The 12,135-nt window shown below is 51.9% G+C and overlaps 6 protein-coding genes across 6 annotated transcripts; 2 read left to right on the forward strand and 4 right to left on the reverse strand.

Moving 5' to 3' along the window:
- Positions 1-261: 261 nt before the first annotated feature.
- JCM6883_002216 (uncharacterized protein) lies at positions 262-2,637 on the reverse strand (the record flags this gene model as incomplete). The annotated part of the gene is made up of 7 exons (XM_076628899.1): positions 262-517; positions 593-672; positions 741-887; positions 947-1,141; positions 1,219-1,539; positions 1,607-1,702; positions 1,768-2,637. The coding sequence occupies 7 exons, from the start codon at positions 2,635-2,637 to the stop codon at positions 262-264; spliced, it is 1,965 nt and encodes a 654-aa protein (XP_076491082.1).
- Positions 2,638-3,080: 443 nt separating this feature from the next.
- JCM6883_002217 (uncharacterized protein) lies at positions 3,081-5,399 on the forward strand (the record flags this gene model as incomplete). Its single annotated transcript, XM_076628900.1, has 2 exons — positions 3,081-4,617; positions 4,678-5,399. The coding sequence occupies 2 exons, from the start codon at positions 3,081-3,083 to the stop codon at positions 5,397-5,399; spliced, it is 2,259 nt and encodes a 752-aa protein (XP_076491083.1).
- Positions 5,400-5,692: 293 nt separating this feature from the next.
- LTP1 (tyrosine protein phosphatase LTP1) lies at positions 5,693-6,511 on the reverse strand (the record flags this gene model as incomplete). Its single annotated transcript, XM_076628901.1, has 5 exons — positions 5,693-5,794; positions 5,868-5,923; positions 5,983-6,143; positions 6,218-6,350; positions 6,484-6,511. 5 exons carry the CDS (start codon positions 6,509-6,511, stop codon positions 5,693-5,695), a joined length of 480 nt encoding a protein of 159 aa, XP_076491084.1.
- Positions 6,512-7,042: 531 nt separating this feature from the next.
- On the reverse strand, positions 7,043-8,590 carry RSB1 (phospholipid-translocating ATPase RSB1; the record flags this gene model as incomplete). Its single annotated transcript, XM_076628902.1, has 9 exons — positions 7,043-7,172; positions 7,243-7,304; positions 7,394-7,441; positions 7,502-7,670; positions 7,817-8,036; positions 8,114-8,191; positions 8,269-8,377; positions 8,433-8,460; positions 8,532-8,590. 9 exons carry the CDS (start codon positions 8,588-8,590, stop codon positions 7,043-7,045), a joined length of 903 nt encoding a protein of 300 aa, XP_076491085.1.
- Positions 8,591-9,211: 621 nt separating this feature from the next.
- Positions 9,212-9,823, forward strand: JCM6883_002220 (uncharacterized protein; the record flags this gene model as incomplete). Its single annotated transcript, XM_076628903.1, has 4 exons — positions 9,212-9,333; positions 9,398-9,490; positions 9,559-9,608; positions 9,693-9,823. 4 exons carry the CDS (start codon positions 9,212-9,214, stop codon positions 9,821-9,823), a joined length of 396 nt encoding a protein of 131 aa, XP_076491086.1.
- A 401-nt stretch (positions 9,824-10,224) lies between these two features.
- On the reverse strand, positions 10,225-12,112 carry NOB1 (rRNA-binding endoribonuclease; the record flags this gene model as incomplete). Its single annotated transcript, XM_076628904.1, has 3 exons — positions 10,225-10,804; positions 10,876-11,743; positions 11,803-12,112. The coding sequence occupies 3 exons, from the start codon at positions 12,110-12,112 to the stop codon at positions 10,225-10,227; spliced, it is 1,758 nt and encodes a 585-aa protein (XP_076491087.1).
- Between the last annotated feature and the right edge of the window lie 23 nt (positions 12,113-12,135).

Here is a 12,135-nt window from a genome sequence, read left to right on the forward strand (position 1 = left end):
AGTCAATCTTCTTCTTCGCGGTCCGTTCTCTGAAGCCGCAGTCTCGCACGATCATTTATGGCCTCTGTTCCCGATTTTGCCAGTGGACTCGGAATCGCTAGTCTTTTCGAGCTCGCGGAGACTTTCACGACAAGCGTCGAACACAGAAATTGACTTGCAAGCAACTGGTCAATCTTCATGCTAGGACCAGGTGGGATAGTGGCCGCCATGGCGATTGAGCAGCTAGTCTTCCGCCTTCCTCCTTTCTCCCCTCACGATCGTTCAATCACTTTCAGCTTCCCCTGTCTTCTTCTTGCTCTTCGGAACTCGAACTGGAGGAGTCGGGAACGGGATATCGTCGTCGCCGTACTGTAGCAACGCCTTTCTCTTGTATGGAATCAACTCCTTGATCTGCTTGAGTAACAACGACCAGTCGTCTCCTTCGAGTCGAATCAAGACTCCGAATTCAGAGTTCGCGAGTTGGAGCTTCAAGTCGTTGTTCTCGCCCGTGCTGTATCTTCCCCAGGATTGTAGAGTACTATAAGTGACGGAAGAGGAACGTGAGCGAGGCTGCGGTCAAGCGCGAGGAAAGAAGAAGAAATGCGAGACTTACGGAGAGTGAGAACCAATGTAGACGAAAGCTTCACATTTCTTCTTCTCCGGCGGAATATCAGTGTGAAGAATGACGAGAAGCTAGTCACTCGTCCGGAGTAAGGTCAGCTCGACTGAAGATAGGACGCAGAATTGAGTAAGTGACTCACGTTCGAATTGTTGACTCGATCAGACTCGAGTATGACGTCGTGCATGACGGTTTCGTCGTCCGGGTCGTAGCGACGGCGGGCGTCAGTAGTGGGGAGTCGATCGAAATCGAGGTCGTCGGGAGTTTCGAAACGAAGTGCGTATTTGCCCTGCGAACATGAAGTTCAGTAGAGGGTACGACGAGAACGATACGAATAGCGAAACTCACGATATTGCTTCCGACAGCATTCTCAACACTCTCGACGGTCGGATACCCAAGCTTGATTTTCTCTCGTTTGAACGATTTCTTCGCTTTCTTCGCGGATTCGGTTTCTTGTTGGAAGAATTCGAGTGGAGTAACTCCTTGAGCCGCGGCGAAGAGGAACTTGAGGAACCTGTTTGTGATCGGGAGCGAGACAGGAGTCTGAACGACAACAGCCGAGATTCCAAGATCAGTCGACGAAGACTCTGTTCGTGCGACGAAGACATGCGAAGCCTTACGATGTATTCGATGTTCCAAGCTCCACGGTAATCGGGCTCGAACGCTTTGACTGCCTTTGCGAGTGAGTCGAACCCTCCTCCGCAATCGAGCTCGTATCGTCCTTGATAGCTCCCGGCGCACGAATATACGGGTTGAACGACTTTCGACTCGGTAAAGTCGAACTTGTTCTCGAGATCGTCGACGAAAACTTGATACTCCGGCGTCTGGGGGAGACTCATTCCTCCTCCGATGAATTGGAAGAAAGCAGTGGAGAAGTTCGTGTGAGTCGGATTATTCTCCAATTTCTTGTTGAGCTCAGGGAAATCTTGGACCCAGATCAACTACAGCGAATCAAGAAGAGCAGTCAGAGTCGTAAATCATAAGACGAGAGAGGAAGTCGAGACGAACGTTTTCAGTTTTGACGAGGTTTTCTTTCGTGAGGGAAGAGTTCGAAATCGCGATGCGGAGAGAGAGGCGTGTAGTGTTCTTCTCCGTGTATATCATCTACGAGAATGAATCATTCGGATCAGTTGGGAGTTGAGAGGAGAAAAGGAAAGCTTGAAACTCACCGTGAGCAATCTCGAGTTCATAGTTTTGTTGTCGTCAAGACAATGAGTGACGACATGTTTGAACTTGTGAATCGAAGAATCGTCCTTGTATGGCAAATCGTGGAGAATGAGAACGCCCGCGTTGTCCTTGAAGGTACGTTTAGGTTTCTTGTTCGCAGCTTTCCTCCTCTTCTTTGCCACATCCGAATCTGAGTCTTCCTTTTCCAACTCCTTTTCGATCTTCTTCTTCTTCGTTTTCGTCTGATCTGGGAGTCGACCGAAGGCGTCGAGAATCCAAGGGGTTTGAGGAGAAGGAGCAGCGATCACAGCTCGTATGACTCGATCCGGTTGACCAATGATTTTCGCCAAGTTGACGGCGTTCGGATCGTCTTCGTCATCTTCTTCTTCTTCACTGCTACTGCTCGAGTCGTCGTCCTTCTTCTTCTTCTTCTTTCCTCCGGCGCTCTTCGGTAAAGTCGTTTTGAGAATTTTGAATTGAGGGTATTCAAGTTGTTGAGGCTTGCGAGGAAGGAGAGGTTCGAAGCAGAGGAGTTGATTACCGACAGCTTTCGGTTTCGCCTTGCGAGCTCGAACTTCCCTCGCCTTTCGTTCCTCCTCGTCCCTTGGATTGTATTTTTCTTTCCCTCCATGATACCTCTCGATCGCGAGCGCACTGAGCCCTTCCTCGCCACCCCATGCCACACTCCTAGGTCCTATACCGGCCTCTCTCATCCTATTCGCGACCTCGCCATGAACGGGAGAGGGAGATCGTTTCTTCTTTGTTTTCTTCTTCGAAGTCGATCGACTCGAGCTCGCGTCGGGATCCGAGTAGCCAGAATCTTCGGGATCGGATTCGGATTGTGGTGAGCCGCGAGCACGTTTGCGGGGCATGAGAGTAGAGAGATTGGGAAGAGTTGGGAGATGAAGGGGGGAAGATCTTGATCAAAGGCGAGAGCGATTGAGAGAGCGAGATGAAGGCTGCTAGGGTGTAGTCTACTTGATACAGTCTTCTTGTACTTGTTGGTTGTCTGCTTTGGATTGAAACGAGCGAATGAGAAGAAGTGGGGAAAAGAGAGAGGGAGGAGTTTGATCAAACTTCTCTGACCTAGTCACTCTCCCGAGCTCCAACTGCCCATCTCACTCATTCCCGCCTCGAGTCGTCCTAATTCGTTGCTGAAAGGTATCTGGAATTTGCACGTGCAGAGAAGTGGTCCGAGGAATATGACCGGAACACGCTCGCTCCTCTGCTTACATTCAAACGTTCGATGTCCCTGCGCTCATATCCTTTCTTCCTCCTCCCACTCTCTTTCCCTTCCCTGCTCGATACGCACACAATGAGCGACTCCACTGTCCCCGACACCAATTCGACCGTATCAACCCCTCGCGAAGACGACAAATGGACGATTCTTTCTCCCGACGCACGATCCTCTGCCTCAGCCACGTCCTCCTCCTCCTCTCTCGAAGATCAACAAGACGAAGAGTCTCGTACCATCACCCCTTCCTCGCCCGTTCAATCCCTCGTCGATTCGGATGAAGGAGATCCCAAGCTCGTTCCCTCGACCCTCGATCCCGTTTCGCCAATCATGACCCCTCTTCCGGCCTCGCCTATCGACGAAGAGGACGATTTGGTCACGTCGAATAAGACGGAGGAGTCGAGGATTATGCAACCGGCGGTTGCGGAGGCAAAAGGAGAAAACGGGAAGGAACCTGCGGGAGAGGCGAAAGAGACCGGATCAGCAACCGATCAAGTAGGTCTGGTACCATCATCACTCGCTGGAGAGGGTGTTGTTGACATTGTTTTGCTGCAGGTTGAGCAGAATGTCCCCTCGCTCGTCTTTACCCGTCCGACGATGAGCCCGAGCCGAAGCGATTCCTCGCGCTCTCCTCCGCCCGCCGAGGATAGCAACGTCGATGTCGTCATCGAGGAAGAGAAGAAGAAGACGGACGTACCTCCCCTCGATACGAACCTCGTTCCGACTTTCTTAACCGACAGAGAACAACTCTTCGCTTCTCCTAGCTCGACGAATAACGCCGCTCCCAACTCGGCCATCTCCCCAAAGACCACTTCCTTCTTCTTCAGTATCGGCAGTCGTTCGCCGCCTCGCGTGGGTGGAGCGATCATCACCGAAATTCCCTCGGACGCCGAGGGACATCCTGTCTTCGCTCGAGGTCAAGTCGATCGTCAGGAACAGACCGAAACAGAGACGGAAACGGAGACGGAGAGAGAGAAGGACGCACCCGCTGGAGAGGTGGAGAAACCGTCTCCGAATTCGACAAACGGGAACACGCTGCCCTTGATCTCGCCAAACCATTCGAGCGACATTCCCGTCGAGCGACCCGCTATCACTTCCAGTCGCTACTACGTTTCGACCTTTTCCCGTGACCCTTCCCCGGCGCCTCGATCGAGAAACCGAGTCGAGCACCGTCCTCGTCGAAACGAGCAGAAGTCTTCTGGCGACTATTTCCGTTCCCGCACCTATGTTTCCTCGTCGCGACCCGAAAGGAAGCCGCGCAAGGAGGTCAAGGAGGCCAAGACTGGTCGAGTCGAGAGGCCGATGTCGATGACGCACCTAGTCGACGAGCTCAAGAAATCGCTTTCGCAAGATTCCACGGCGTATTACACCCTCAAAGGAGTATTGGCCGAATACGAAGACGCCAAGCGTCGTTCTCCGCCATCGAACTCCGAGACGGTCGCTGCGAAGATCGAAGTGAGCGAGCACATCGTTCGGGAGGAGGCGAAAGAGGAGAAACTCACGCCTCGTCGTTATCGTTCGTCCTTCAAGCCTCGTGCGCCTCCAGTCAAATCCTTCTCCCTCACTCAGACCGATAGTGAGTCTGAAGCCGACACCTATACTCTCCCTCGTCGTTCTGGTGAGTTTCCCCTTCTCGTTATCCCGTTTCTTGCGAATTTGACCTCCTTGTCCCCAACAGGCGAGCGACTAGCTTCCATCAAACAAGCTCACCAAGGTTTCCGTGGAACTCAGCCGCTCCCGATTCGTACTGCCGTTCCCGTCTATCCCGCTCATTTATCTCCTCGCTCTCAACCCGCCGACCTTCCCTCGTTTGCCCCCGTTCCAGCAACCGGCGCGAAACCTCCGTTGTACAAGAGCTTGAAGCTAGTCAAGCCCGAATCCGGAGCACCGATTTCGAAGCTCAAGCTCAAGGACCAGGCCTCGTCCGCTCAGACTGACGGTCGCCCGAACCCATCTTCCTCGACTTCGGCTCTCCGATACCGACCTGACCTCCTCCCTTCGTCTAGTCCTCATCGTAGAGAGGTCTCTTCTTCGTCGTCACGACCTCCTGTTCCCTCTCACCTGGAAGCTGCCGAGAAGCCTGCGATTCTTGTCAACTACCTTCGTCCGGCCGAATCAATTGAGCTTGTTCCTTCGTCCTCGTCGTCGTCAAAGAGGAAGGTCGAGTCGGGATCGAAGCGTAGGCTCGAGAGAGGTGAGGGCAAGGTCGACGGGGCAAAGGAGCGAGAGGGAGCCAAGGCCGCGAGAGCGAGCGAGAAGGGAGCGAGGTCGAATGCGAAGGGAGAGGGGAAGAACAGGGATGGAGGGAAACGAGAGATTATCAGGGGAGAGGGCAGCGGAAAGGGAAAGGGGAAAGAGAGGGAGAATTCGATTTCGTTCGATTTTGACGATTTCTTCTAGCGGTCTGCTTTGTCTTGCCTTGGTTCCTGTTCCTGTTATATCCCACTTGTGTCCGCTCCATCAGTCCATTCTCGATAGCCATTCGTTCCCCAAGACCGTTCCTTCCGTAGTTTCCGTAGTTTCCGTAGTTTTCTTTTTCGTCTGTCGATTCGACATTGCCTTGAATTGTTCACCTGTCAGAATGCTCCTGCTTCATCGAATCGTTGTCTCTGTGGCTGAAGATCTCGTCGATCTCGAGAGTCGTAGGCTGAAATTGATAAAGTTACTGCTTTGCGATCTTTCGTCTAGTTCTGCTACATCTTCGCGTCTGACGGTGCCGGATAGCCAATCTCCTTCAGGAACGCTTCACTGTACCTAACGCATTGCTCGTAAGCCTTCTCGAAACCTTCTACACCCTGCGTATTGAGCAGACGAAGCGAGAGGTGAGGAAAATGCAAAACTCGAGCAGAGTGGAAAATTCGAGTTTACACCATAGTAAGGGTCGACGATATCTTTCCCGTCGTCGTATGATCCGAATAGTGCAACTATCGACAAGTCGGGACGTGAGTTGAGCTCGTTTCGAAGCGCGCGAGCGAATTCTCACCTTTTGCCTTTGACCCTTTCGGCTGAATTTTCTGAATGTTCTTCAAGTTCCCCCAAGAATCCATCGCTAGGATGTAATCAAACTTGTCGAAGTCGGAACGCTGCAGTTGTCGAGCTTGATGATCGATAGCAACGCCATGTTTTCGACAAACTTCGACGGTTCTGGACGGACGTTCAACACAGTCAGCTTACGTGCGCCCGTCAGGCATCGAGAATCGTACGTGGAAGGAACTCACCGCTCGTCCGGCTCCTCCCCGATGTGGTATCCCGCCGTACCGCACGAATCAACTTGAAACTCCTTTTCAAGTCCCCGCTTCTTCACGACGTCTTGGAACACGGCTTCCGCTAAGGGGCTCCTGCAAATATTACCTCTTGTCGGAAGTGGGTCAGCGTTGGAGGATGCTCGCGATGAGTGTGGGTGAAGAGGCCGAGCGAGAGACTCGTCTCCTCTTTCATCGGATCTCATGTCCTCGAGCCTCCCACAAAGAAATCATTACCTTACCTAAACACGTGTGGAGAACCGATGGCATTTGTGCGGCTGGAGGAAGAGGCGGGGAGGGCGGAAAAGTGAGAGAAGACTGAGAAAGAGGGGAAACGATGACGGTGAGGAAACACTCGGTTTTCGGGGTACTCTGGACGAGTTAGAACTTCGCACAGCTACACTAGTACTAAAGCTTCTGGGCCCCTCCAGCCTGGGCGCGGGAGAGGAGCGGAAGACACAATCGCAAGCGAGCTTTGAACTTTTCCCGCATGCGCGATTCAACTCACATTGTCCTCGTTACTTCCACTAACTTACAATCACAGCGCAGTGAGCGTAGCTTTACAGAAAGATACTCGCCACGCCGAGTTTTATGCCTGGCTTCTGCACTGAACGCCGCCGATTCGCAAAGGGTCAGAAACGCAAAATCGCGAAGTCTCCACGCTTGCGATGTTCTCACCCAGAAGAATCTATTTCAGCTATATCTATATCGTCGGCAAATTCCCTATGTACCACACCAACGCCAAGCGACCTTTGTTCATACATCGTTTCCGACTAATTCCCTTTCGCGAGAGACCCTAAATCATACTTTCTCCTGAACTGGAGGCGTTCCCGCCGGAGCGAAAGTCGTTTCACTTTGGTTCTTCGATTCGAAAGGGGTCTTGTCGGTGCCGGATTGCCTCGAAACGAGGAACCAAGCGGGATGGATAGCGCTACGAAATAATCAAACGAAAAAGTTCAGTTACGACGATACGAAGATGCAGGGAGCGAGATGAAACATACCTCAGGATCAAAGAACATAGGATCATGGGAATGGCATCGACAAGAATGAATCGTTGCCCTTCCTGTTAACGATAACGCAAGAATCGTCAGAATTCAGATACTTCGCGCTGACTTTGCTTCTCCCCGAGTAGCCGGACACGACGGGACTTACCGCGAGACGTCCACGGAAACCTTCGTTGAGCTCGCAAGTACGGAAGATCTACGAGTAACGTCGAGTCAGTTCGCGACGAGCTTTCGGGAACGTGAGAACATGACTTACACCTCGAGCGATGATACAAGCGGAAGCGACGGCCATCGATCCTAACATGAGCTGCATCCTCGATCCAGCTGCCTTAATTTCGCGACGAGCGCGGAAACACCAATAGAATCCGTAGAAAACGTAAATGACCATGACGGCGAGCTGGAAGGCGATACCTGCGAGCATGACTCTGACAGTCGAGCATACAAGCAACAGTCAGTATTTAATTCTCCAGTCCGTCACATCCGAAGCGTAAAGGGAGCGGGAGCGAGGAGACGAAGGAAGGAAGAAAGATAAAATCGAAGGAAAGAAAGAAGGGTATAAATTTGAACTAACCGACTACCAGTTTGTAACTTGTCCCTGTCGTCTCCCGCACTTCCTGCCATACCTCCTCCGATAGCCTGAATGACGAGCGAGATGACATCCGCGACGACGAAGATGATCTTGAACCATTTCGCGGAAACGAAAGTCTTCGTAGGCGCGACCAAAGCGATGATCAATCCGAGAGACCAGTAGAGAGCGGCGCTAAAGAATGTAGGGGCGATGACCAGGGTAGCTGTAAATGGCGAAAGAAAGGAATCAAGTCAGCTCTCAATGCATTCTCGATGACAGCGAGAGAGAGATTCGTCGTACCGAGTTGTCCGATGTAGGGCGATCGAGCAGCGACATCGGAGTGAGAGTATAGACGGAACGCGTAACCAATAACCTCGACTATCGACGAAACACATCGGAGATTATCAGTTTTCGTTTCCGCTCGAGTTGGTGAGCGGGGACAGTGAATAACGCACGCAAACAACCTATCGGCATGACCGTCATGAACCACGACCTCCTTGCGATGACTAGTTGACCCGTGTGAAGCAAGAGCGAAATGGCGAACAAAACAACGAAAACCGTGTTCTGCGAGAAACGAAAATCAGTATCTCGATCTGCACAAAACCTAGAGCCGACTCACCATCGCAATTGACGGCTCGTATCCATACCTGTCGATAGGATAAAGGGCTTGCCGTCAGCGACCGAACCCGAAACACTGAAACAGAGACGTTGGACGAACTTGTTGAACAGATACGAGTTCGCGCTCGGAGTGTAACCTGGAGGGTAAGGCGTCGACATCGTTCGCTTCGTACAGCTATTTCTGAGATTTGTCTTGGCGGGAAACGAGAGCGGAGAATCTGTTGAGATCGAGGAAGACGAGTCGGTGTCGGAGAGCGAGTCGAGCGAGGGTTACGAGAATCGAGAGTGAAGAAGAGGAGAGAGAGCGAGACGGAGGCAGGGAGGGCGGCAGAGGTAGTTCAACAACAACAGCGACTAAAACAAGTCGACACTGGTACAGTCAGAGCAGGAGGGAACTCTAAAAAAGTAGCTTCGCTAAGGGTGGAAAAAGTCAACCTTTTCCCCCGCTGCCCCAGGTTTTCCCGTCGGCGTTCGGGTCTACGCAGAGCGAGCGGAGCAACCGAGAGTGGAACCGAAGCTTCTCGTTCCCTACTCTGCCGTTCGGCATCCTCGCAAAGTCACGTAATTTGTTTCGTTCGAACGTGCGAGGCCCGGACGAGGGAGAGGTTGCTCTGGGAAACGAGGAGTTCTTTCGACCATGACTTGCGCCTTTCCTGGTTCGTGTTCATGTTCTTCTCGTGCGTGCCAATGTGGTTCATAAGTCGGTGAGTGGGAGCGAGGGAGGAAAAGATGTCCCGGATTCGAACGCGAGAAGGTTGTCGCTCAACTTCCTCCTCAACCATGTCGAACCCGCCTGCCGCTACAACTACCACACCAACAGAGAGCACTCTTGCAAAACCGCCAGCTTGGGTCTGTTCAATCGCCGAAACACCAACCGCTGCTTGGATAACTTCCGGTCTCCTGTGAGCCTCCCTCCTCTAGCGCGATGATCTGATACTTCAGCCATAGCTGACGGTACTCGCGCAGGCTATCAGCAGTCCCGTTCTGCGTCAAGCGAGCGACAGGATTTCCTCATCTCGTTCAACTGCCTCTGTTCGCTGCCATCTTTGGTGGTAGCGGGTGTGTTTCAAGTTGTTCACATGACGCTGTTGCTCTCACTCACTAACACCTTTTGAGCGATCGTGCAGCTATATGATTCAAGCGGGAGATCCGATTAATGGCAGCGGAACGACCACCGGTGAGCTCTCCCTTCTCTGCCCGCTTTCGCATTTGCTGCTCATGTGAAAGGGATCACTGACATACAAGCTATTCCCCTCGACAGCTTGGTCCTTGACGTATCTGTTCTTGCACGGCAAAAAAGCTTTCGTTTCGAAACGACCAGGACCTATAGCTCTCGCCAGCGCCGTCGGTCTTCAGGCTGCTACGTACGGCTACTATTACTCGAATGTATAGATGCCAAGCTCGGTAAGTCATCTTTTCTCCGAGGGAGACAACAAGACTGACAGATCTTTGCCCTGTCTTCCAGTTCTCAAAATTACAGTTAGATATCTCCCCATAGATTCACCTATCTCACGCAGGCACCATTCGCACGAAGAACCTTATTCTAGCCAAGGAAAGGATGTTGTAGTACTATTTCACCCCTCGCAAACCACTCATCGCAATTCGCAAGTACGTCAAGGCTTTCAACGCAATGCAGCGCTCACACACCGCGCTCTCTCCGGGAAATGTAGAGATATGTTTGCGTATGAGAGAGAGAATTCCATGCGTGCAAAGGTGAATAAGAAGAAAACAGGAAAGAGACAAGTACAACCAGAACTCCTCTATCCGAAATAGACAAGTCAAACTGAAGGCGACTATCTCCTCCGTCTCGACTCGTTCGGATTCTTCCTACCCATTCCGATGACCGGTAGACCACTCGAATCGATTCTCGTTTCGCCTCCCGCTCCATTCTTTCCACCTCTTCTCCTTCCCTTCTGATGTTCAATCCCACCTTTAGGTCCCGCCATTCCCAACATCGCACTCTCCAGTCCGTACGCGCCTCCTGCACCCTGGAAGAATCCAGTCGACGAGCTTCCACCTCCTTGCGCTCTTCCTTTCCCTTTCCCCTTCTTCTCCTCCTCCAGAACAGCTTTCACCAAAGCCCTCTGTTCCTTCTGTTGTCTCACTTCGTTACTCTTGACTCCTTTGATCCATTCCTTCTGATCCTCCCTCAACACCGGTTCCGCTTTCTTCCCTAACCCTCCCGCTTTACCCATTTGTGGAGTCGGTAAACTGTATTGGGTACCGCGTAATCGGTAGTTGTAGTTTTGTTTCAGGTGGAGAACGTATCCTTGAGGGTTCTGGGGAGTCGAGGGAACGTAGGTGATTGAGGTTCGGAGGAGAGTCGCTCCTCCACAAGAAGGACAGAAACGCTTTTCGGGATTCTTGCACAACCTGTTCCGTACGGAAGAAGAAAAAGTCAGCACCCGTCCGAGTGAATCAGGCTAGAGAGAAAGAGAACTCACTTGAAACAAGCATGACACCTCAGAACCCAGGTCCTGACTTCTTTAACCCTCTTTCCTCCACTACCCAACACGTTCAATCCCATTTGTAAACCAACGTTCTGCATCGCGAAATCTCCCGTCAATACCGCCGCTTTCAAAATCGTTTTCGGTTTGACTGGTGCAGCGGGAGTAGTTTTCGACGTTGAGGTTGAGGGGGCGGAGAAGAGTCCGAGATCTTTCACTTTGTGGGCGTGGATGTTGGAGGGAGTGATCCAGGATCCGGAGGAATCGTCGGAATCTTCCCCGTCCGAAGAAGAGGTGTCGTCGTTTTCTTCTTCTGTGGCTGCTGGCTCGTCGTTCGAAGTTTCGTCTCGTGGTCGTTCCTCCTTTTCGGGATGCGACGAGGAGCCTTCTTCTGCAGCAGGAGTCGATGATTCGTCGTCGTTCGTCGAGGTAGAAGGAGCAGAGGAAGTCGAAGGAACGGGGGCGGTTTCGGAGGCGAGGGGAGAAGATGATGAACTGGAAGGAGTGGGATCGAGAGATGATGTCGAAGCAATGGGTGTTGTCGTCTCGTCGATGGAAGAAGGGGAAGAAGAATCGACTTGAGATTGTTCGACCTTGAGATTTTCCATTTTCTCCGTGACTCCATCTACCGTTCCGACCTTTTCGACTTTCCCTTCCTCCTTCCTCGTCTCTTCATCTTCCTTCTCCTCTGACGTGGATTCTTTCTTTTCTTCTTTCGGAGGACCTGTGAGGATTTGACCTGGATGGTCCCTCACTCTCCAAGTTCCATTCTCCTCCAATTCCAACGTGAGACACAACGCAAGGACTCGAATATCCGCCGCTGATAACACTGCGATATCTCCCGTTTTCCTTGCAAAGGCCGTAACTACTCTCACTCGAGTGATTAGCTGAGAGAGAAGAAAGAATAAGGAGGGGAGAACTGACTCTTTGCGATTGACTCCGCCGTAGGTTCTCTCACTTGAAAACCTTCATGTTTCCTCCTCATTTCCTCATCTTGTCCCTCTCCTCCCTCTTCCTCATCAGTTGTTGTATCTGCAGGTAACTGTAAATTCGCTTCCTCTAACACGTTCCTCCCGTTCTTGTCCCTCAGTTCCATGACGACATCTGGAGTAACCAAGTAATTCGTAGCGATCCCTCTCAGGGAGGATAGAGGGGCAGTGAGGAGTGGAGAAGAGTCGACGATTAAATGTTTGACGGCGACTCCTCCGCTCGCTTGAGGGACTTTACTGGCCATACGAGATTCGATTTGTGCTGTTC

Source organism: Sporobolomyces salmoneus (genome assembly GCF_050403485.1).
Source record: "Sporobolomyces salmoneus JCM6883 DNA, S_salmoneus_JCM6883_v1_ctg3, whole genome shotgun sequence".
NCBI lineage: Eukaryota > Fungi > Basidiomycota > Microbotryomycetes > Sporidiobolales > Sporidiobolaceae > Sporobolomyces > Sporobolomyces salmoneus.